General features: G+C 45.2%; 1 protein-coding gene across 2 annotated transcripts in view; it reads right to left on the reverse strand.

Moving 5' to 3' along the window:
• SLC4A4 (solute carrier family 4 member 4) overlaps nucleotides 1–26187 on the reverse strand; it is a 336295-nt gene that overhangs the window by 278916 nt on the left and 31192 nt on the right. For both annotated transcript variants that reach the window (XM_004596192.2, XM_058667227.1), the window contains exon 2: nucleotides 9688–9761. In XM_004596192.2, coding sequence (XP_004596249.2) covers nucleotides 9688–9760 — 73 coding nt within the window. In that variant the 5' untranslated portion in view covers nucleotide 9761. The remainder of the gene's footprint in view (nucleotides 1–9687; nucleotides 9762–26187) is intronic.

The following is a 26187-nucleotide window of genomic DNA, read 5'->3' on the forward strand; positions in this document are numbered from 1 at the left end:
CTTCCTACATGTCTTCTCTCAGTACTTCTGAAGTCCTAAATGTTGGCACTTGCAAAGCCTAGTCCATTCCTTTGCTCACTCTTGTTCTCTCCTCTTAGACAATGGTATCCATGATCAACATTTTTTTTTTAAGATTTATTCATTTCATCACAAATTCAGACATACAGAGAGGAGGAGAGACAGAGAGGAAGACCCTCCGTCCGATGCTCCACTCCCCAAGTGAGCCGCAACGGGCCGGTGCGCGCCAATCCGAAGCCGGGAACCAGGAACCTCCTCCAGGTCTCCCACGCGGGCGCAGGGTCCCAATGCTTTGGGCCGTCCTCGACTGCTTTCCCAGGCCACAAGCAGGGAGCTGCATGGGAAGTGGAGCTGCCGGGATTAGAACCGGCGCCCATATGGGATCCCGGGGCGTTCAAGGCGAGGACTTTAGCTGCTTGGCCACGCCGCTGGGCCCCATGATCAACATTTTAAAGACCAAGCCACATGTCCTGGATATTCAGATATCTATGCCCAGCCCTGTCCTTTTTTCTTAGCTCCAGCTTGTCTGGTCAACTTTCTGATTCACAGGCCTACTCAGTATCTCAAAACTGCTTCAAATTCAATATATTCAAACAGGCTGAATTTCTTATCTTATAACTACTTCTCCTTACCTGACAACATGCATGTGATCTACCAAATTTCTCACAGCAAAAATGCAGAAGTGCTATTTCATCAATCCATCACAGTAGTTCAGTCCATCTCTATCCATGCCTTTCGTTTGCATTCTAGAACTCAAAGGCATTTCAGTTGAATCATGGCAACTGTTTCTCCATTTTGATTTTTGCACTTCTATCCAGCAGGCAATGGAAGTTTTTTTTAATTATTTTACATGGAAAAAGAGATAGAAAGAGAGAGCATACATCATAATTCACTCCCCCAAATACTCACAATGGTAAGAAATAGGCAGGACTAGAGCCAAAAACTCAAAAACTCATCCTAGATCTCCCACATGGGTGGTAGAAATTCAACTGCTTGAGCCATCACCAATGCTCCCCACGGGGTTGCAAAAGGAGGAAGGTAGAAATGATAACCAAGTTGGGAACCAAATCAAAGAACTCCAACATGGGACACAGGCGTCCAAACTGCTAAACTAAATGCCTGCCCACAAACCTTTTCTTTTTTAAAGAGATTTTTTTTTATTGGAAGATCAGATTTACAGAGAAGAGAGACAGAAGAAGGTCTTCCATTCATTGATTCACTCCCCAAGCTTTTGCAACAGCTGGAGCTGTGCCAATCTGAAGCCAAGAACCCAGAGCCTCTTCCAGGTCTCCCACATGGGTTCAGGGTCTCAAGGCTTTGGACCATCCACGACTGCTTTGCCAGGCCACAGGCAGGGAGCTGGATGGGAAGGAAGGTCACCAGGACACAAACCAGCACCCATATGAGATCCCGGCGCATGCAAGGTCGCACGGCTACCACGCCAGGCCCCACAAACCTTTTTTAAAGTACATTTTGCCTTATCACTTCCCTGCTGAAAATCCTTCCACAATGACTTTCTCACTTGCACTTAATAAGGCTTTAAATCTTTAGCACAGCATAAAAGGTCATCAGTTATCTCAGTCTTATCCACCTCAGGCTACTCTCCCATGTTCAACTGCATTCATTTTATTTCTGTTTGTTAAGTGAGCCTACCTCTTTCCTACCCCTGGATCTGCACTTGCGCCTGCCTGACACGCATCCCTCATTCATCTAATTCTTGTTCACGCTTTAGGTTTCAAATCAAAGCTACTCTTTGGGTGATAAAGTTCCTGGTCTCCCAACTAAACTCACCTGTACACATGGTGCAATCCCTAAGTTATCATACCAACCACTCTTGCATCCTTAAATAATAGCTGGCTTGTCTCCCTACACCTTAACACATTCCTGACTGGAATCTGTTTCCAGATTCAGTGATATATGTGAGCCTGGAAAAGCAACATACCAGAGCTTATACGCATAACTCTCCTAATCATTTTTGACAGGTTTAAAGAAACCATTGTTTATCCATCATACTAAAGCTACTGAGCAGAGTTAGCAGAGGTACTCAGCAACCGATTTGCTGATTACCAGATACCAGTATTAGCTTTAGTCTGTAAGTGCTCTGCAGTCACACCAACAACTGTTCAAACAGTGTTGGTCAAGAAGATGAATTAGAACTGATTTAATCCAAGGGCAATAACATTTCAATGCAAAGGGTTTATGCTGGGATTTCAACATTTTCAATCATGTTCCTATCAAAAGCAGGAGATGGAGTGATACCAAAGGTATTTGTTTGTCCCAGAAAACAGATTCACAAAAAAATAATTTGTCAAAGGCTTATAGCAATAGTAAACTATTTTTCAGGTATCACCCTAGAAGCCTTAGAGCATCTCAAATAACTGGCTAAGCAGCAGGTGTAAACCAGCATGCAGAACTCATCACCACAGAAAGATTTACTTCATGTTACCCAGAACAGCAAGAGCAGAACCAAAACCAGAACCAGGTCCTGAGATTCCTGGCCTACCTTCTTGTTCTGTAAGCCACCGCCCATACTGCATACTGGATACAAGCAAGTGAAAGGGTCCATTCTAGCGGCTAAAGTCCTCACCTCACACGTGCCGATCCCATGTGGGTGTCGGTTCGTGTCCCGATGGCCACGCTTCCCTTTCAGCTCCCTGTTTGTGACCTGGGAAGGCAGTTGAGGATGGCCCAAAGCCTTGGGACCCTGCACCCACATGGGAGATCCAGAAGCAGCTCCAAGCTCCTGGCTTCAGATCAGCTCAGCTCCAGCTGTTGCAGCCACTTAGGGAATAAATCAATAGATGAAAGATCTTCTTCTCTGTCCTCCTCTCTGTATATCTGACTTTCCAATTAAAAAAATAATAAATCTTTTTTTAAAAAAGCAAGCAAAAACCTCAACAATCAGATACTAATCTAATTTACCAAATTCATGTACTACTAAATTCAATTATGGGCTTTCCTTTGACATCAAAGACATTTTCTTTAGTTTCCAGTAGAGCCAGAATTTCTTGTTGAAAATTTAATAATCAACTGGGGACCTAGGCAGTGATTTAACCAATCTATAAATATGTAATTCCGGTCCTCTAAAACTGATATGTCGGTCAATCTTGCTAATATTTAAAGCCTGTCTTTATTCCCAAAAGTTTGGGTCTGGCATAAAGTTATTGAGCATTCCATTAGGAAAATAGCAAAACAATATCTCAGGAGGCCAAAGCAGGGTCCTTCCCACTGCTAAGCAGCAGAGTATAACAAGACACGTGCTAGATATCACATTCAAGATAGCTGCCTTCTAACTCTGGTTCTATGGAAAGGTAATTGCAATTAACCAGATGCAAAAGTGTTTCAGCTACTGAGAAGAAGGAATTATTTATGTCAGCTCTACTGCTGATTCAAAGGATGTCACTCACCACCCTCACTGCCTTCACCTTTCTTCCCACCCAGCAATCAGCAGCTGCATGGCTACTATGTTGGGAACCTCGCACGAACCCCTGCCAGCAGGCTCTCACCTCAGTCCTCTATAATGTCCACCAAAAAAGTCACATAAAATAAAACAAAACAGATCTCACCAGCAAGCTCAGCCCAGCAACAAGTCAGACCCAACTGATCTGTATTCTATTCTTACTCTACTCACCCTCATCACACCTGCTCTTCAATTCCCCCAATGAGTCGGACTCTTGTGATGATAAAAATGGAGAAATATGTAGGCCAGGCTAGAATCCATGGCATGATATCTACACCATTGCATAATGTCACGTATCGTATACTGAAGTATACAATAGCTTCCGATATAGCTGGGAGTCAAATTATGCTAGTCTGTGCTGCAGAAGATGCACAATTACATATACATAGAGTAGCCCTGAAAGCACTTTGCATGTCTCCTCTTTGGTGGGAAGTTACTTCCTCTTGAATCTATTTTCGAGACAAAGCAACACTACAGACTTTACTAGAGAACGTGTAAGCATCTGTATTTTACCCTGCATGCAACCACAGTTAAGTATGCCCCTTCTTGGAAAAGAATGTCATTTAACAAATTAGAGGCAATGTGTATCAGTCCACTTGTGAAAACTGGATCTCACACCAGAGCTTAGACAAAAGCAGAACGAATCCAAAGAGGAGCACAGCACAGGCCCAGGACGTTCCATCTGACCACTGTGGTTTGACCTTTCCAATATCCGAAGCAGAAGAGATACACAGTCAGGAAGACCAAAGACAGAAGGTGGGAGGGATGAACTAGGCAAACAAAAGACATTCACGTCAATCAGAATTATTAAGATGATGACAATGGGTCAGAATTCCTGATGAGGCAGCATCCACCAAAAAGAAAAAAGCCTAGTAGTATGGCCCATCACACTCCTATTACTGATGCCAGGTACAGCAGTTACAAGTTCTTAATGATGATCAAAAGAGCTCTGTTGTGAATTATATTATTGTATTGTTCCCATTTCCAGAGAGAGATACCCAAAATCTAAACTCCAGTCACATATATACTGAGTCGGCGATAACACACGTTTTGAACTCTAAGTCTCAAATGAAGTCTTTACAATACATGAAGAAAGCAGACCACGGGTACTCCCTAAAGTAAGCAGGAAACAATATAACTTATGGTATGACCTGATACAGGCTTCTAAAAAGAAACTCAATCCACAGACAAAACTGCTGCAAGTGTAATATCTCAGAATTTCTGAATCCTTGTAAAACACAAACCCAGGTACCAAGTTCAACTGTTACTGCTTATTGCCATGATAGAATGACAACTTCTAGGACAAAAAGTGGTTGCAAGAGTTTAGTTCATAGTATAACACTAGGGAGATGTCTGAGCCCCATTTCCAGCCCCTTGGAGTTCTCATGGCACTTCGTTCAAGGGAAAGAGTCTTTATCTGAATAGTGAACTGCACTGTGCCACAGCAGGTATGTGGCAGCTCCAGAGCTAGGCACAGTGGGCCCTGGAAGCTCTGGCAGTCATTCAGCTAGGGCCCTGAAGTTGAGAAAAGAAGCAGGGAGATGGGAACGGTCTATGAGGCCTCAACCTGCACTGGAAAAACCAAGTTGCTATGCAAATTTCACCCTCTGAATGCCTGAGTAGTGCTTTAAAGCCTTCCAGTGTGTGGAGACATTGTTTCTGGGAAGGCTTTTCTTTTAGCAGTGTTTGTTCAGGGTTTCCCCCGCACAGTTTCTGGGTAATGCAGTGAACAGCATGGAAGAGGTCAGCATAATGCAACCCGACACTCATGCCCAGTGCTCAGAATAGTCCCAGCCCCACCAGCCCCTCCCTTCCCATCCCATAGCTCGGCCTTCACTCCTTCTCCGCAGTTAATTTTTTTTAACTATTGTAACTATTAACAAATGTCTACGAGGTCCCACTTCATTTTTATTATAATAGTAGCTCTTCCAATATGTATGAACAGCTCATCATGATAGCCTCTATGGAGAAACAGGTTGACAGCATTAAGATTTCAGATCACACATGTAGAGGCCTTGACCTGTGAAATGAGGGCTGCTGTGGTAGCCTCTCTCTTGTCTGAAATGTTAGCCTCTCTCTCCTAAAGAAGGAGAAGAATCTAAGCGGACAAGAAAGAAGTATCCTTTGCTTAATCAATAAAGAGACACAGGCAATATAAATGTGGCCATGACCTTGGTAAAAATCAAATAGGATAATTTCAAGGATAAGATCCATAGATATCTTATCAGCTCATTTGACCTAGGGTACACAGAGAAATCAATTTTCTAACTAAAAATAATTTGAGCAAAGATCAACAGGATTACATAAAGTAATCCTACATAGGCTGTAATTTACTCATTCTTGCCATAAAATTTCATTGAAAGTATAAGTAATGACATTTACTCTAATTACCCGGCCAGACCTTATCCTATTTTTTTTAATTTTTGCTTCCCTAAAAACAATCTTTCTGTAAATTCCATGCATCTTTAACAAGATTCTCTCTTTTCATTTCCATCAAGAACATGGAATTTCTAGTAGGATGCTTCTGGTTGCATGGGTGGGAGCCCATGTCCCATGGCAGTCCATTTTGAATGGAAGAGCCGCTCACTGTGACACATCATCGCTTTCAGAGTGCACTGAGCAAGCTCCAGAAGCAAAGACCCGTCTCAACCTCCATTGTCTCGCTTGACTTTATGTTTCCTGAGTCTCTGGCTGGACTTGGCGTTCAGCAGAGGCCCCTCCTAATGAAGTCAGCTGCCAAGGCCTGCTGGGGAGTTACCTAGCCTTGCGGAGCCAAGGCCTTATCTCAAAGGATAAGGTGGAGTTTGCTCTTTTCCCCTATTGCGAAATCTGAGAATATTAAGTAATCTGTTTATATCAGACAGATCCAAAATCCTGGCTGAGATTTTCAAAAAGAAAGAAAAAATAATCCATAGGATTTCCTTCTGCTTGGAAAAACCCACCTGGGACTCTCTTCCTATCTCAATCTTAGTGTACTGCACACAACGTGGCTACTTCCCCAGTCCATGTTTAGAACAAAAACCAAGCAGTTGCTCCTCACAGCCAACCATTCTGGGTCACGCTAGCAACAACAATGTCGTTCAGGAGGGTTCTGGGGAAGTGCCTGGGCAGGAATGGGAGCCTTTTAGTGTGGAAACAAACAGGAATATCTAAAAGGCTGAAATGTTTAAATAAGTTTATCCATGGTAACCACTCACTGCCCAAAACACTAATTTTACAAATCACACATTAGGCCAAGGTAATAAAACAAAAAAAAAAAAAAAGAGAGCCGGACAAACATCTATTAATTTTAGGATGAGAACTGGCACTTGGTCTCCTTGTTAAAGCATATAGCTCCCAGCTGCTCACACCTGGGGCACATTATATGCAAGTGAGGTTGTGGGTCTTTAAATATATACCACACAGAAAAATCCATTATTGAATCTGAAATGACTCCACTTCTGACTCACTCTTCTTAGTGGGCTTTGCAGCTGATGCTTTTCTATGGAGTTTTTAGAACATGAATTAAGTGTCATGCCGCCCACTGAAAGCAAAGTTGAACAAGGTGAACCGAAGGCGTGGCTTGAAGGCTCTGCCTCCCTCTCTGCAGAGTCACAGCGTTAGAAGGAAAGAGGAGAACTCAACTGCTCCCCCACTTTTAGGCTGAGCTGAAGCTGATCACCTCCAGAGAGGGAACTGTAAGAGGCATTTTTACAGCAAGAACATTTCAAAATAACCAGAGCTCCTGGACCTTGGTCGTCATTATCTTTGCTGTTTTGGAAGCACGTCAGATTTGTGCAATATTTTAAGTCCACTTTTGCCAAATGTCCTCTACTATGTTTTAATCATGTTTATCCCCAAAGCAAGAGAAATAACTTCTTGAGTAAAAGGAAGCACAATTGATGCAGTAATTACAAAGTTTTTTGTTCAGTTTTGTGTCCTTTGAATTCCTAATCTAAAAATTGGAACATTTACTTCTGCTATAAATGTACCAGAAACTTGGCTACTTCAGAATGGAGAGAACAGTTGGCTTTCCTTCAAACACACCTTTTCCTGTGCAACTGACGATATGATGTGACATGAGTCCTTTAGGAAAAACACTCAGAATGCGTACACTTGTAGGAGGGCTTAACAACCAACAAATCTGCTTCTTTATCCTCAATCACTGGAGCCATGGACATGCCATCACACCCATGTCCATTCCACCTTCTTTACCCTCTCCCCTGGGACTACCACAAAAATGGAAGTCTCCTACCCCACCAGAAGACACCAGGTGAGAAAAGCAGAGGACCCTGGAAAGGACCCTGGATTAGACTGGACTAGTCTCCAACTGCAGTTTCAAAAGAACATGAGTCTCTCCACCAAACACAGTATCATAAACAACCAGGCTATCAGTGGGATGGCTAAGCACGCTACTAAAGAAAGGTAGTCAAGCTCAGGCTCTGATCACCACGAAACACGGGCACTAAAACAGAGAGTGTGTGGAGATGAAACAGTGTGCAAAACACACAGGGCAAGGTTCATCACCACAAAGCCAACACAATTCCTGAACTTTACAGACAGTTCTCTCAAACTTTGGTTGTCTTTTGGGTTCGCTCTCCTCAGTCTATTCACTTAAAATGCGATCTTAATTTTGTGCTTGAAAATCAATGAACATATTTCAGAAAGTACACTGCTCAACCACAGCCTTAACAGTCCATGTATACTAGCCTACTGCAATGTGGTGCTGTCAAACCTACAAACCTTAACAACTCAAGAAGTAATTTACATCTCCTGTGAACTTAACCAGAACATTATTGTCAAAGTAAAACACACACACAAACACACATGACAGTATATCTCATTCCTAAGCTTTTTCTACTTTAATTGTCCTAGAACTATAGGCTAATTTTTACATTCACCTGCTATGACTTTAATATTTTTCTCTTTGACAGTGGGACAGCGACAGAGTCACTATAAAGATCTAACACTGTGGGTAGCCAAAATCTTGAGACAAAAGTTTAACTATTCCGCTCTTACTAACTTGACTTTTTCCCACAGTCATGTTGCAAAAATGTAAGGCACCCATAAAACAATACTAAAGAAAATACCATAGTTTCCGTTTTCCTAAGAAACTTAGGCATCAGGTTCTTATTACTCAGTCTCAACAGCATAAATGTGGGAAGCGGGGGCAGGGCTTTTTGCAGAGCAGAAGCAACAACTCAAGACACACACACACAAAACAGCACAACAGTAACACTGTTCCAGGTGACATGGGGACATCACCTATGTGGGAGCAGGGGTGCTGTCTCCAGAGTACAACACCTACCTCTTCCTGCCTGTCCCCCACCCTCTTCTTGGAGGTGTTGAATGCCTACCCAATGGTGCCAGGCAGGCTTGTCCAAAGCAGAGTTGAATTGTCTCTCAGATGACTACAAAGAGGCATGATCACAACGGTTCAGTAGTAAGTGTCACCTAATGTTGAACACCAATACAACTCTGTCACAAATTTAATTAGACATATCTATAACAACTGGTGTGTCTGTGATGCCTTCATAAAATCACTTCAGTAGATTTCAATTAATCCCTGCCTTCTCATAGGCAAACACACAGCATTATTCCCATGCTGTCGACAGGTCAAGACACTAGGAAATCACACTGAAAACAAAGAGTATCCGTTAAAAATAACTCTCCTTCAGTTTTTATCAGACACTAGGGAATATGAGGAAAAAAAAAAAACTCCTACAGTCTCTGTAAGCTAAAAACTGCTCGTCCATCCTTCCTGAAAATCATCCTTGACAGTCTCTCTCAACAGCCACAGCTTAGCCCCATTTTCCTGCATTTTTCCTGTATTATCCTCTTTGCCTAAGCAAACTGCAAGCAGGAATACAAGGTGCTGCCAAATAAATTCATATTAACATAGCAACTTCTCTGAAGTAGTCAGTGCAAAGTTATTTAACATTTATCCAGTGAAATGCTTTATTTTTCATGGAGAGGCACAACATGGGCACTTGCTTTAAAATAAGATGTGTGTTTTTTAAGTCAACCAAGACTCCTCTGGTTCAGATTCTGGGAGTCCAATGAAGTTCTTAAAATCACTATATTAAAGCACAATGTGGAAAAACTCCATAGAAAAGCCTTGGCTTTTTTTCTTTTACTTGAAACAATCTAATACATGAAATACACACATGCCATTATCTATAAAGCCCTATGCAGACACAGATTTACTTGCCCAGTCCCAGAGAGCTCACCTTCTACTTCTTCTTCATCACACACATGTTTGAGGAAGGAAGCCCCTCTGTCCAGAACAGCTTCATCCTCCATCCTATAGTAATAGAAAAGAAAAAAAGAATGCTCAGACTTCTCCTGGAGCGAGCTACCTGAAGCAGCCCAGCTCCTGGGCAGGTCCACTTGCAGGCTGGTGCTCATGGTAACCAGACAGGCACTCTTCCTCCAGTAGTGCCACTCCTTCACGCAGCTCTTCTGCTCTGCTGCCCAAAACTACGCCGGTTGCACATAGCTTCAGTCTTAACCTTGCCAGGACACCCACATCCACAACGAACAGGTGAGAGAAAAGAACCCCAATCCTGCAGGCTGGCTGTTGGCCACTCGTTCCTTTGAGGTTTGCAAAAATCACAAAAAAATTTTAAAAAGATGAAATACCCCCAAAAAATAAAACCGAGAGAGGAAGTTTGATGTGTCTGGAGTGCTCGTGATGATCGTTTGTGGAAATCCAGCTTCAGTGCTTAGCTCTTTAAACACCCACTGCATCCAATGTATACCCTCTCACACACACATGCACGCCCACCCACATGCGGAGAGCGACAGGGAGTTAGGCTAATGCACACTGAGAGCCTAGCTTGCAGCCAGCCTCTTAATACCAGCACAGCCCAGTATTCTCTGTTGAGTGGCAAGCTTTGAGTCACATGTTGGCCTTACGGAAATCTGACATCTGAGGATTATCCAGCAACCCAGGCTTCGCTAATAGGTACATATACATGCCACCCATTCATTGACCTTCCACATTCTTGTCCCACGTCTCTTTCTATGGGTATTTTCCCTGTTAACTCTTCCCTGAAGGGCACCAAGTTCTTCATTTTGTAACAACATTATGCTGTCCTACTGTCTCCTTACATAATAGGATCTACTCTGCAATTTCACATGCTAAATAAGATCTCACACTCCCATCCAAGGAGCGAGAGCAGTTCGGCAGCCTCCCGACACGCTTCTGGTTTAGGAAATGAGTGGAGGGCTATTTCTATACTCTGTGGCTCCTTTCCCTTGCGTGCACTTTGATACAAGGAATTCTATGAACTCTATTTTTAGTGAAAGCAGCAAGAAATTCTGAATTGCTCAAATGCTGTTTGTGTCGTACCAGGCTAGAAACAAACGACTTTCTCTGGGGACAGCTGCTCCGTGTCATACTGTACATGAGTCCTGCCAGAGGGTCAAATGTTCATTCTGTGATCTATTCATCCCGTGACAGGCTCGAGCACTGAACAACATAGGTTGTTTAGGAACATATCCATAAGCAATCATCTTAGCGTAAAAAAAGCAGAAATGGGCTATCAGAAATCGAGTTAGACCACTGCAGTTGTATCACTCAGAGCAAACACTTTTAAATTTCATGTGCCTCAGTTTTTCCACATGTGAAACTCAGGAAATAATGTCAACCACACATGACTGACTCAATACTAACCTGGCATTGAGTGTTTTGTGATTCAAAATAGGTGATAAATATATGTAAAAGCACTCAGTTCAATACAGGACTCAGCACTTACTACACAGTTAATAAACCTAAGCTTCCTCCCTTTCTTCTTTGCCCTGACAATTGCTGCTAGAAAAGTACAATTAAGACACACAATCATTGCAGGATTTTTAATTCCAGGGACATGACCCATAGATACAATGCTCATCCATACATCTAAGCATGTCCTTTTTTGCACTTAAACTACAAATATAAAACTAACAGCCCAGTTAAGCTAGCTACCCCCTTTGGAAAGGGTATGGGTTGGTTCTGGAGGGAGGTACTAGGCAGAGCCAGACTAATCTTAGTCCACTACCACGTGCAGGAGCCAGGCTGGAGTATGGGTCATGCCTGCCTAGGCTATTACACTTACAGGTTTCCGTGAGCCAGGGCTAGGAGTAGACTTAGCAGGGCCAGGTTGCAGCACCCACCAGCTGGGACTGGGAACAGACTGGGACAGGTCAGGCCACAACATCCAATGGCAAAGGCAAAGACGGGCAATAGACTATGCCAAGCTGGGTCAGAGCAACCACTGGCACACATGAGATCTGTGGCTGGAAACGCCTGGCCAGAGCTAAGCGGACACCCTTGGTGGGTTATGGTTCCCACTGGTGAGTGTGAGTATCAGAGTGGGGGCTGTGATTTGGTCTGGTCATGGCTGCAGTGTCCTTCAGAATGGGATGAATGGGGTCTGAGATGTGCCAGATTGAGCTAAACTCCAGTGCCCACTGCTGCTTATAAGAACCAGAGTGGGCATAAGACGGGCTTGGGCAGGTCTTGGCTTCCATTGAACCACACAAGAGCTGTGCCTGGGCATGGACTAGGTGTGGCTGGGCTATAGGCCCCAACAGTAAGAACCAGAATGGGTTTGGGCTGATTGGGCAAGGCCACTGTTTCTGCTAGGACAGGAGGTATACCAAGTGAGTCTGGACCAAGAACCCACTGGTGTGGCAAAATCTGCCATCTGACAGAGGAGTTTGGGGAATTCCTCTGTCGGGACACATCCCATACAGGAAAGTGCAGGAATCAAGGCAGAGACCAGCCCAGACCAGACCAGGCCAGGTTTTAGCACCCACCGGCATATGTATGGGTCAGGTCTGAGGGCAGACCAGGCTGGGCCGGTTTATAGGACCTACTGGCATATCCAAGAACTAGGACGGGGTGCAAGACAGGCCAGGTCAGGGCATAACACCAGCCAATTCACATTAGGGACTGAGGGCTGGCTGGGCTGAGCTAAGCTGCAGCACCTACCAACAAATGCTGAAATGAGGCTGGCCATGCCAGACTGGGCTGCATCACTCATCAGTAGGTGTAAGACCCAGGGGTGGTGGTGCAAGCCTGGTAGGGGGGCTGCAGGGGACTCTCCTGCTGGGCCACTGCTCCCACTGGTGAGAGTGAGAACCAGGATCAGCGGCAGACCAGGCCAGACAAGCCCACAATACCTGTTGGCTTGCATGTGAGTTGGGCTAGGGGGAGAGCTGGACTGGGCTAACCAACTATATTCACCAGTATAAGCATAAGCTAGAGTAGGGTACAGGATGGTTGGGGTTTGCCGCAGCATCAGCTGGCAAGTGCTAAGACTGAGGGCAAATACTGTCAAGCCAGACGGCAGAACCACCTGGAGAATGCAAGATCCAGGACCAGTAAGGAAATTGCAGATACTTCTCTGATGGGTTGTAACTCTCACTGGTGAGCATGAGAACCAGGGCTTAGAGCAAGCCTGGCTAGAAAGCGTAACCAGCCAGCATAAGCGTGGGCTAGATAATGGGATCATTTGGGCTGAGCTAGGCTCCAATTCCCATCAACATGTATGACAGCTGAATGGGATGTGGGATAGGCTGGGCCAGTCTGCTGTACCTATTGGCAAGCACAAGAACCAGGACTAGTGAGCAGGCCTAGTGTATGTTTCTAGTGGTTGCTCTGACTAGGCCACAGTCCCACCGGTGTACATGAGGGCCAAGTGTGTCATGGTTAGGATCTGACTGGGATGCAGCACTCATTGGTTTGTGTGGCAGACTGGGCTAGAGATAAAACTGCCCCAGCAATTTCAGCTACCAGTGTATTCATAGGCTTATGTGGGTGACGGGCAGAGCCAGATCACCTACTGGCTAGCATACACAAGAAACAGGTCTCAGATCACCTCAGATCAATCTCAGTTTGGGGTCTCCCCTAACTGAACCACTGAACTCAGAACTTCAACAGTGGGGAGAATTGAAGGATCAGTGGCCTGCGCGTGGACTGCATGTGTCAGAGCTGGACCTCCTCAGTGGCTAAGTCAGAGCGGTGAACAGCATACCCAGATGCACATGCAAGATGCACATTCGAGCCTGCAGAGGACATCTGGTACCACAACAGAGGAAGGAGGGAACAAATTGATCAACTGCCCCAGTCAAGCACTGGCAACAAACATCTGGATGAATGAAGGCTCTGAGCTGGACTATGTCAGTCAATGGACCTAGCAGGGATTTCATTGTCCTTGGAGAGGTAAGATCAATGGCATTTTAGAACTATTGAACTGTCAAAACCACTTGAGCAGAACCCTTGGAGTATACCCCACAGTACGAACCCTGGGATGACACCAGGTGGTCATTCCCCATCCCCAGGTACTAAGGCGGTTGAGAGGCTGGGTGCAGCATCTCTCCTTATCTCTCCACTTCCCTCAGATACAGGAAGAAAAAAAAAGAAAAAATGTGGAAATAGTGGTCTCACCCACTTTCCCCTAACACTCGACCTTTCCCACCCTAATCAACTAAGTAAACATCATTAAAAATAAAATCTAAAAAAACTCAATGCAAACTTCATATGGATGAGCCATCAGGATTACAATGGAAATAAAAATGTCTTGAAGATATGAGAAGCCATCTACCAACCACTCTGAGCCTGAAGTCCCCAGAAGATCTGATCAAACAGCACAGTCACTGCTTCAGCAAATATTTACTTAGTGCCTCCTGTGTTTTTGGTATCCTTGAAAGGGATGGGATTACATCTCCGAATAAGACAAATTTACTGAAAAACTAATCATCAGTAGGAAAGCATGTACTCTCAGCACCTAGTGCTCTGCAGAAAATTCAGTGAGGCAGGAAGCTGCATGGCAGAGGGTGGATCCTGGAGGGCTTCTGAAGGCAGTGACACCTGAGCAGACAAGACAGTGAGCAGCACCTGGCCACATAAAGATGTGGGGGCAGTGTGTTCCAAGCATAAGGAACAGCAAGAGCAAAGGCTCTGAGATGGGAACATGTTTCCCAGATTCCAGGAAAGGAAAGCAGATCAGGTCAGCCATGGGAGATGACACTGGAGACAAATGTCCCCAGGCAAGCCACGGCAAAGAGTCCCAATGACAGGGTTGAGGGCCACCAACAAGTTCTCAAGGGGAGAGTAGCTTCATATGTCTTACCTATTCACAGGTTACTCTAGCTGCCACATGGAAAATGGATGGTCAAGGTGCAAGCAAAATTAGCAAGTATTATATAAGCCCAGGGCAGACTGTGGGGAAAATAACTAGGAGTGATTAAGAGCTCCCTTTAAATTTGTTAAGACGGAGATGTGTGTGTGTGTGTGTGTGTGTGTGTGTGTGTGTGTAAAGATCGCTCAGGTGCAATTACATAATTACATGACTGAGTCTGGAAGTGAAGAGCTCAGGGACATGGATTCAAACTGGGGAATCAAAGACAAATTGGGAAAACAACTGCTAGAGATCATCCAGTCTCCGCAGGGAAAAAACACACATCCAGAGGAGTGGCCCTCAGATCAAGAACAGAGGCTTGACGAACAGAAAGGGTCAGCAACAAGGTAAGAGGAAACCCAGGCAAGAATGATGTCACGGAGGTCACAAGAAAAGGCCAGGCTTGCTACCTGGAGGCTGGGGAAGATGGAGACAGGAACAAGAGCTGATAATATGCAAACCATCGACTGATGACCAAGATCAAAGCAGCTAAAACACTCCCTTAACACAGTGAGCAAAACCTTCCATTCACTCACTCAGGAGACATTTACTGAGTGCATCCCATCTGCAAGGAGCTCTTCAAGGCGCGAGAGATGGAGCAATGAGCAAGGCCAAGGATGGGTCCACTCAAGCCCATCTGCCTTCGCAGAGACTTCACTGGGCCACAGAGGGGAGTTGGACCAAAGGGCAAAGATCCATTGATTAGATGGCACTTGCAGAAACAGATGAGGGTAACAGTATAATGGGGACATTTCCTTCAAAGATTTCAGAAGCACAATAATATCCTGGAGCACCGTAAAACTGTCTCTGTTAAACAGAACCAGGAGACCCATAGCTCACAAGAACAGCCAACGGAATCCTTACAACCTCATGGAGAGCATCTCTTCCCACCAGCAGTAGTCAAGCTGGCTCTGAAGCCTCTTGTTGTGTCTTTAAATACCTCAATGAAATGTTTAGCCCTTGTTCCTAAGCCCTTCCTACAACGGCAGACAGCAACCCAAGGGGAGGTAAAAGCAGAAGACAAGTAACAAGTGGGAGGATGCTAGAAAAGAGACTACCCAGAGCCCGTGTCCCAGAATGGGAAGCCTGGTAGCCTGCCTGAGACACTGCCCCTGTGGCCCATCTCAGTTGGAGTCAGAACAAAGGTAGGTTCAACCCTGGACACCAGGATGCATGTTTCATATGGCCTCCAACGCTAAGCAGATCTGGCAAACCAGTCTTGGTTCTCTGCAAAGGATGTGCAGGAAAGCAGTCACTTCTGGGTAGGAGAGTGAAAGGGAGTGAGAGGCACAAATAGAATACAAAACCCAAAGCCTGCACAGCCACAGCAAACTTCCCCAGCACAGCCCTCACGCCTCCTCTGCAGGCAGTCTGGCCTGGTGTACCTTGGCTTTGGCATCAACCACTGGGATCTGACAGCTTTCCCCACCCCCTATTGACACCACAAATGTCCATTATAGAGGCCTGTGTCCCTTCACCCTGAGTCCCCTCAGCAGTTGCTCGCTATTATTAGTAAGACAGACAGAGATATCTTCTAAAATGACCATCTGACCCAACTGGTTTCCCTCCCCGCTAGTAGGAAGAAATTAACTCCTGTGGTCCTTCATCCAAATCCACCCTCCCAACCTTGCTCTCCCACATTCCACATTTTGCTGAAAACAAAGCAAGAAAAACACAGACTGCTATACAGCAACCTGCATGGCTCGCATCAGCAGCACGAGGCAAAGTTCAGAACAGACTGGCAAGCCTCTCCCAGCATCCCAGGGACAAGCATCAGAGCAGTCAACGTAAGCTCCACCAGCACCCATTCTGCCCTCCTGCAGCAGGGGGCTTTGGCAGCAGAAGGCACACAAGTCCACACCTAACACAGGTCTGATCTCCTTCCCCATGAGCCAGGGACAGTGACACAATTTCATTAGAACACATGTCAGTTCTGCTGCCAAGCAGCCCAGCATTCACCAACCAGTCCTAACAGTGGAGCAGGCCTGGGGAGGCTGACTTCAGCCTGGCACGAGAAACATTTGGGCCAAACCGTCAGCCACTGGGCCTCAAGCGCCCATTGACATTCCACCCTTCTGCATTCCCACCCTCGGGCCCATGCCAACTGCCAACGTGCTCACCAGCCAGTCCCCACAGCGCAAGCAGCTGCCACTCAGCCAGTCAGCACGTGGCAGGCCGCCAGCACACAGGCGTCCCAGGGCTGCTAAAGGTTGAAGGTCTTCGGCCGTGCTAGCCTTTACACTTGCCTCACTTGCCCTCCTACCTCCCTTGTGCCTTGCTTCCTAGGATAGCAGTGCACTGGTCTCTATGGTAACAGCCTCTGGTTTCAGGTTAGAACCTGACACAGCGCAGGCCCCCCTCATAGCCCAATGTTTTTGTGGCAGGATGCATTTAGCAAAAAGGCTGCTGCTAAAGGTGGAGACACCAGGATGGCATCTGTGACATCCCAGTGAGCACAGCCCTAATTTTCCAGCAAAGCAGAACAGACCCTCCAACCTTGGCTTACTGGGGGTTACCTAGAAGATCCCCTCCAGGGCTTGTCACTTCTAATCCAGGGCTAGCCCATGCTCCTCCGCACTGTCCTCTCTACTGAGCTACACCCCACGGCGATCAAATTAATAGCAGGGCTGTTGGCTGCTTCCAAAAAAGCACCAGGCATGGTCCCCAAGGGAGCAGCAAGGCTCTGATTTGTAACACATCTCTACCACAGTCTGACATGACTGCTTCTTTCCATGCACACAGCTAATAGTTTCTTAGGTAACCTGGCATTTCTCCCCATCCCACCTGATCCTGTTGGGCTTGGGCTATTTATCACATCCAGAGATCCCTTCTCTCTCTTTATAACCACTTCCCTGTACACAGCAGATGTTTAAACAGTTCTTTTACACACATGCCCTCAAACACGCTCTGGCATGACACATGCAGGGACAAACACTAGGAAGTGAGAGGTTCTGTTGTTATTATTAGCCAGGGCTTCCATGAAAACTGTATTTACAGTGACTCTCAGGACATTGACCTGAGGACTAAGAGGTGTTAATCTTGATCAGGCCTTGACCTGAGGAATAAGAAGTGTTAATCTCAAGTCTCAGAGCTCCAAGCAAGGCTGGCCCTGGGAGCTTGGCTGGTCTGGGATCCAACAGGAGGTAAAAACCAGCAGTGCACAGATCTCCCGCTAGAGCTGCACAGAACGCCCTGACAATGAAAGTGACACCCAGGCACACATTCGGCTTCTGTGCCCTTTCAACCCATTTCCAAAAAGTAGGGAAACATTTTCATAACAAACCAAGTACTGTCTTCTTCCAAACAGTGTGAAACCTCATAGCATTTTACATGTGCTTTTGCTGTTTTGTAAAACATGCTGCCCACATGTTCAAATGTACACAGAACGAGCAAGCCACAGTTCTCACAGCCACAGGCGACGGCACGCACAAGCTCGGTGGCCGCAAGGTGCACTGCCATCTTTTGGCAACATGCGTTCACTACAGGGGACCAGAGAATGAGCGTGAGGAAGAGCCTGCGCTGCCTCCCACAGGCGTCCAGTCTGTCGCAGGGCCTGCAACGGCCTTTGAACCCCTCAGGAAGTACAGGAGAACATGGTTGCTGGCTTCGCTGGGGAAAGGAACTTCACTGGGGGGAACAGAGACATCAGGCCACAAAATTGACAAGCATGACTAATGGTAGAGGCGACTCCAGGAGATCCCGGGACACAAAGCTAAGCAAATCCCATTCCCAGAGTTTAGGAGCTCCCCAATCAGCTTGGAAATTTACACAGGTCCCAGGCTAGCAGGAAGGATCCCCACAAGAAATAAAAGTGAGGACTGGATAGAAGGTGCAAATGCAACCCCCAGCAGAACCCAGCCAGACACCATGCTGGATTTATGAACTGCATTACAAGGGCATTTGCACTCCCGGGCAAGTTATCCCAGGGAAATGAAAACGGAGATTCCCACAAAAACCTGTACATGACTGTTTACAGCACCGGCTTTCTTTAGAGCAGCCACAAACTAGGACTAATCCAGGAGTCTTTCAACAAGAGAACATTCAAACAACTATCCAGGCCACAGAATGCCGCTCAGCAATTCAAAGCAACGGACTACTGATGCGCTCAACAAGCCAAACGGAGCTCCAGGGGATGATGCTAAAAAAAGAAAAAAGCTAATCCTGCAGGTTGCATTCCTGATATTTTTGAAACCACAATATTTTGAAGAATGAATTAGTAAATGCCAAGAGTCAATGATGGGAGTAGCAATGTTTGTGGTCACCAAAGTCAAAGGAAAGCATTCTTGTGCTATTGGTTCTGTCCAATAGCTTATTGATTTGTGGTGATGGATACATGAATCCAAACGAATGATAAAACTGTAAAGAATTAAACACATGACACAGAGACAAGAAAATGGGTGTAAGTAAAACTGAGGAAATCTGAAAAAAAAAAAGCTCATTGAATTCCTGGTACTATATTAGTTTCTTAAGCTGGGAATATTGGGGAAAATTGACAAAGTGAGGATGATTTTTTTTTCCCATACACAACTAATTCCTCAGTATTTTTCCTCAAACACGTACTTGAATCTGTAACAATCTCAAAAAACTCACTGGACAAAAAAATCTCAGCTGTGAATCTCTTATTAAAATATGCCCAAGAAAATTTCTTTTCCCTGGCGATCAGGTGAGCCAGCTGACCTCTGCACACACATGCAGAACCAGGCAAGGCTGTGAAGGCACATCCCAGAGCTGAGCATCAGACACTGCATCTGGGGAAAGTGAATTAACCCCTCACATCAGCATCCTCTAAAGCAAGCCCACCATACTTCAGAAATTGGTTTAGGGTACTGAATCAGCGCCTAGAAAAAAATAAACTATTACCTGCAGTAAAATCTAACTCTGAAGGTCATTTAATCCAGGGAATATAACAAGTGATTAAGAGTCTGACAGACACGGAGGCTATCACTGAGCAAATGAGGCAGAGTTTCAACCAGGGAGACCAGAAGCTAAGCATGCCTCAAGCCCCCAGGATCAAGCACCTTGTCTACATCAGGGCAAAGTTTTCAACACTCTTGCCTCAGTCCTCAGGAGGCTGTCCGAACTCCCAAAGCCTGAAGTAGGCTCTGCCACCAAGGGCAAGGAAAGAACTGGCTGGATGATGGAAGCAGGGGCCCTGCATGCCCACGGGAGGGGACAGATGCACGCATACCCTGTGGAGAAGGTCACGGTAGGTGCTGGGAGGAGGGCTGCTCCCTGCTCAGGGCTTTCAGGGGCACACACTCTTGCACTTCTGAGTCTCCTCATGTGCTTCCAAACTTCCCCCAATTTCTGCTGCAGAGCAGAATTCCAACGCACAGCACGACTCTATCTGCATGCTCTCTGTCCCGATGGTTTTCTCTGAGGCTTATGCTGTTGGGGACAGGAAAGGAACACCCTTCTCAACTCTCTTTCCGCTTGCAGCTGCCTGTTTTCAAGGGCTCTTGCATGAAAATCCCAAGAGACAGGGGTCAGGCAATGTGAAATGGTTCAGGCTGTTCCCTGTGAGGGGTCAGACCAGTGGAGGATGGCAGACGCATGTCTCCCTCTACCCCTCCGTACCCACTACCACTTCAGCCAGGAGCCAAACCTTAACTTGTAGTAAAGAAAGAGCAGAGAGAGGAAGGGAGGGTCCCATGGGCAAAAATCAATGGCTAAAATCTGACCCTGCGGCATAGGTGAAGAAATGTTCTGATGTGTTCAGGTATGGAGAGAGTGGAGGTGGCTAGATTGCCATCTGCCCTCCCACAGTCCCCCTAACCCAGCCCTTTAAAAAACACAACCCAGTGTCCACTCCCTTTTTTTTAAAAGATTTATTTTATTTTTATTACAAAGTCAGATATACTGAGAGGAGGAGAGATAGAGAGGAAGTGGAGCTGCTGGGATTAGAACCAGCGGCCATATGGGATCAAGGGCGAGGACCTTAGCCACTAGGCCACGCTGCTGAGCCCGTCCACTCCCTTTTGAAGGCCTTTCAATTGTTTTTTTATGATACAGAACATGAAACCCAAACTGTGCAAGATGGAACTGTTTTCTTGTTCCTTTAGTTCAACTACTTGAAAAGTCAAGAAATAGAGACAGGGTGAGAAATCTTCCATCCACTGAGTTAATCTCCAAATCTCAGCAACAAGCAGGGCTGCAGCCAGGCCAGCAGCCCAAAACTCTGTCTAGGTCTCCCCATGCAAGCAGCAGGAACTCGAGCATATGGGCCACTGCCAGCTACCTCCCGGAAGGCATTAGCAGAAAGCTGGGTAGCAAGCAGAGCAGCTGAGACTTCAACCAGCATTCAGATATGGGAATGCGGGCATCCCAAGCAGTGGTTATAATTTATCACCTACACTCACATTTTTCTTTACCTTTGGGTCCTACTGGCCAAAGGTTAACCATCCCCTCCAAGTCCCCCAAAGTCAAGATCTTAGTCCTTAATTTTGCTAAACAGCAAGTTCTATGTGCCAGCCACTGTTGTAATCACTTAACAAATATCATTAATCCACTCACCTGCCACGACAGTCCAAGGAGGAATTACTGTTTGATCATCATCGCAGAGGCACAGGGAGATTAAGTAACTTGCCTGAACAATCACACAGCTAACAGCTGTCAAAGTCCAAATCCAAAGCCAGGCAGTTTGGCTCCGAAGCCTGTGCTCTCTGCACTGAACTCCTGCCGCCCCCTCCAGCTGAGCAGACGGATCCAAACATCCAAACTCTCCCAGACACAGGCCTCATACATGAGACGGATCTTGGATGAAAGGACAGACCCGTCAGAAGACACCAAGAGCCCACAGATCCCTCATGCTCAGGAAATGTCTGCTTTTCAAACCTGTTTTAAAAATGCCCAAACTTGCAGATATCACTGTGGCATAGATTATGGCATACTGTGGTAATGGGTGACTTGATAAGCTTCTGAACTCTCCAGGGAAGGAAGGCAACCAGGACACCTGAGACGCAAGTGCAGATACAGGGAGTGGACCTGACCCAACGCGGTCTAAGTTCACCACCAGGGTCCTAGGTCCAGTATTGTGCTGCAGTGGATTAAGCAGCCACCTGCAATGCCAGAATCCCTTATGGCATTGGCTCAAGTACTGGATGCTCCATTTCCATCATAGCTCCCTGCTGATGCACCTGGAAAAGCAGCCCAAGATAGAGCAAGTACTTGTGTGCCTGCCACCCACATAGAGGACCCAGATGGAGTTATGGGCCCCTTGCTTCAGCTTGGTTTGACCGTTGTCACGACTGGGGAGTAAACCAGCAAACAGAAGATCTCATTCCCTCATTTTCTGTCTCCTTCCCTCTTCTGCAACTCTGCCTTTTAAATAAATGAAATAAATTTTATATATCTAAAAACTATATACACACAAACTACAACATGGAATGACCCCAAACAGCTGCCAGCAGAAAGCTGTTAGATCCACAGTTTAGAATCACAGGACCACTGTCTTAAAGCCAAATCAAGAAGCATCCCTCACATGACCTGTTCCATTCAGCATCTTTTTTTTTTCATTTTAAAAAACTTTTCATCTTATCAACTCTATGGATGCAGTTCATGATCACATGAGGTGGAAAGACACAACATCCCCGTGTGTACTCAGCTACCAGAATGCCTTTCCACAATGCTGGTCAAAGTTTACCCTTCCTTTTCCCCAAGGCATCTCTCAGTGTACATTTGTGACTAAATTTCTCAGAGTTGAACTCCTCTCCCTATTTATTTACTCAACTTGAGCATCTCCTAGGATGAGGCACTTCTCCAGCCAGCCGGGACAAACCCACAGTGGGAAATAAACAATACATGAAATACAAATGTACAAATGTTAATGGTATAAAATGTCGAAAGGTGACAGATGGAAAAATGTAAGCAAGGAAAAGAAAGCCTCCCTCAGTGACAGCTGAGGTACGGACGTGAGCCTTGCAGGCATGTGAGGGACGAGCAGACACAGAAAGGAGCATGGGTGATTGCCATCCACGCCAGCGGCTAGAGCACAGTGTGTGAAGACAGGACAGGGGCGCGGCAGACATCACAGCAGGACAAGCTGAAGGAGAAGAAGGCTCCTGCAAGGCCTTTGGCATCAACCTTAAACAACCAGAGGGCTCCAAGAAGAGTGGCATCTGCTCAAACTCATGGTCCTCTTGACTGTTTACATCTCTGTCATGACCAAAACATGCCGGTTAGGGTGCTTCCTGGAACACACTCTGAAAACCTTGCCAGGCCACAGCTGGATCCGCGTGGGTCTGCCAGCTCAGCATCCTCCCGCATCAGGCCAGAACCTGACCAATTCCCTCAGCAGAGCCAACCAGCCCTTGGCAGACAGCATCCCTGCTGTGTGATACCTCTACCATGACTTCAGCCCAGGGCTTCTGGCCTCATGACAAAGGCCAATCGGCATTAACTTGTTCAAATGATCTTGATCAACTTGTGCCAAACCAGCTACAGAGTTCATGACTCACACAGTCACCACCTATATCATTGCCTACCTGAGTTTGCCCCAGGGATGCCAACGTTTAGCGTTAGAAGATGCCAAAGCAGAGTGATGAATATGTGAGTATAAGGAAAATGGCATAGAATTGATTTGTTACCATGCTTACAACTCTAGATTCAAATCTCTTATTTTAAATAATAAAGGAATATGCTAAACTGTTGGTTTTGTTATTTATTTGAGAGGCCAGAGAAGGAGGGACAGAGCCCCCATTTGCTAATTCATTCCCAAATGCTTAAAATGTCCAGGGCTGGCCTGGAAGAAAGCCAGGTCTCCCACTGTGGAAGCAATTACTGGAGCCATCAACACACCCTTTCAGGTTTTGCACTGGCAGGTAGCTTGAGACAGAAGCGCCAGGCATCAAACCCCAAGAACTCATACAGGATGTGGGCATCTTAACTAGTACAAGTGGACATCCACAAGATGTTACTAGCAAACGCACCATGTAGATAGAGATCCTATTTCTAACATTTCAACTGTTTGAAAAGCAATCTTTAAGACAATCAAAGAAGCTTGAATGTTAACTGGGTAATAGATGCTGCTAAGGGATTACAACTAATCTTATTAACAGTAATATTGTTTATACATTAAATTATATACAAACCTAAATGCATTAATGTCTTTGGCACTGTTTCTTTTTTTTTTTTTTTTTTTTAATTACAAAGTCAGATATACAGAGAGGAGGAGAGACACAGAGGAAGATCTTCCGTCCGATGATTCACTCCCCAAGTGAGCCGCAACGGGCCGGTGCGCCGATCCAATCCTGGGAACCAGGAACCTCCTCCAGGTCTCCCACACGGGTGCAGTGTCCCAATGCATTGGGCCGTCCTCGACTGCTTTCCCAGGCCACAAGCAGAGAGCTGGATGGGAAGTGGAGCTGCTGGGATTAGAACCGGCGCCCACATGGGATCCTGGCACGTTCAAGGCGAGGACTTTAGCCACTAGGCCACGCCGCCGGGCCCATTGGCACTGTTTCTTAAATATCTTTACATCTTTAATGTTAATGGATAAAATGCTCTGAACTCAGAATTTCTTGGAAATTCATTCTCAAGAAAAAAAAGGGGGGGCCCAGAAGGGGGTAGCCAGTATTTCAAGGCCAGGCAGTGAATCGCTGAACCTGAACAACGAGCACAAGGGGATTCACTGTATTATTTGTCTTCTATTCACTCTTAAAATTTTCCAAAATAAAATTTGTTTAAAAATCCTATCCATACACGTTTCACTCATCTTTTATGCCCAATGCATACCAGAAAACATATACAAACACAAAAGTCATAATTAATCTATTCCCATGTTCTAAACATGGCTTTGCTCCCAAAGGAATTAAAAACTGTAAAATCCATAACCTTGTCTCCCATTATAGACACAGTAAATAAATAAGTAAATAAGAATGTCTTTCAAGCAATACACCATCTTTTTTTATTTTCTTTCATGCCTTAATACATAAGACCTCATTCCACAAATTTCTGACAGATTCAGGCAGGGACAACACTTTTCATTTTAGTCAAGATGAAACAGGGTTTAGGAGGTCCACGTTTCACAGTGTGAACATCAGCATTTTTATTTTTTCCCCTCATTTGTGTAAAATTACATGGTGAAATGCAACCAAGCATTCAAATATTTGCAGCAACAAACACTGAGGCAGAAATAAACCTGGTGACGCCATCCTGAGCTGCAGGCTGGTGTGCAGTGCCCCCTCCCTTCACTGCAGACGGCCCCCACATCCCAGCTGATGTACAAAAGCAAAAATAAAAACAAAAACAAAAGCAGACTAGGAGAGGTGATGGTTATGGATTCTTAAACATCAAAGTGCAGCTGTATGATTGCTTTTATGGTAGCTAAGCCTATGAAAACCAGGCTCACACACGAATCCATAATGTCATGGGATAAGACACTGAGCTTCCATGAGACTCCAGAACAAAAACTATCAAAGAAAAACAATGCATTCTCCTCCACGGCTGAACCCTGGTGGGTACCAGGATAAAGAGAAAAACAGACACTGCTGATGACACCACAATCCTTTTTGACAAACCCAGCACACATAGTTTCCCAAAGATTACATTGGTTAGTTTCCAAAGCCAACTCACAAAATTCTATTTATTGCAAATGTTGTCAAATTATGGTAATAATAGCTAATATAAAAAGTGTTTCATATGAATTATGTAAAGCTCACAACTAGCCCAGAGTGTCATTATTATCCCTATCTTACTAATAATGAAAGCTGAGACTTCAATGTATAAGCAAGTTGCCAAAATCACACAGCTATTGAGTGATAGAGCCCCACAGAGATTATCAGCTAACAGTATCACAATCACTAGCTATATAATGCTAATAATATTGTTTTAGGTACATTATTGGTGAGATAGATTTGCATGAGTTTGAATAAAACTAGAACCCTAATCATCATTTTAATAATGCTTTCTATGGGAAAAATACATTTTGAGTTTCAAATGCCTAACCATATCTATGTAGATTAATAGATTATATAGATATGCATATTTACTTACATATGGTGACAGCATTACAAAAGAAAGAAGCAGAAAGGCATTTAGCTAGTAAAGTCATCAAATAACTGAAACTAGAGGGTGAATATCAGTGTCACTTCTAAGATTCACAAATAAAAATGGGATTATTGCTAGTTCAGAAAAAAACACATTAAAGAACTAACATGAAAATACTAACTTTTGTATTCACTCTTATCCTTCTTGCTAAAATCAATTATGTGGATAAACAGACAACAAAGAACAAAGAACATCATTTGGTTCCTGAAGATGCACTCGGTGTCACAGAATCTCCACTCTGGAGCTCTGGGGCCTGCTGGTGAACTAGAACCAACCTGAATCAGTTCCCCAAGCCTCTCCTTTTAAAGGAAGAATAAGCTCTTCATTAAGTACCAAAACATCCCTTTGCCAAGAAGTGTCTGAGATGAAAGCAAGATGCTTTCCAAACTCCAATCCTCTTAACTTTCACAGTCCTCCAACTCACTCCTTGCAGCCAAGCTTCTAAGGAAGAAGAGACCAAACAGGGCAAATCAGACAGTCACTGCAACACTGCAGCCTTGAGACCTCAGAGTCTGT

This window comes from Ochotona princeps, chromosome 7, assembly GCF_030435755.1.
Source record: "Ochotona princeps isolate mOchPri1 chromosome 7, mOchPri1.hap1, whole genome shotgun sequence".
Lineage (NCBI taxonomy): Eukaryota > Metazoa > Chordata > Mammalia > Lagomorpha > Ochotonidae > Ochotona > Ochotona princeps.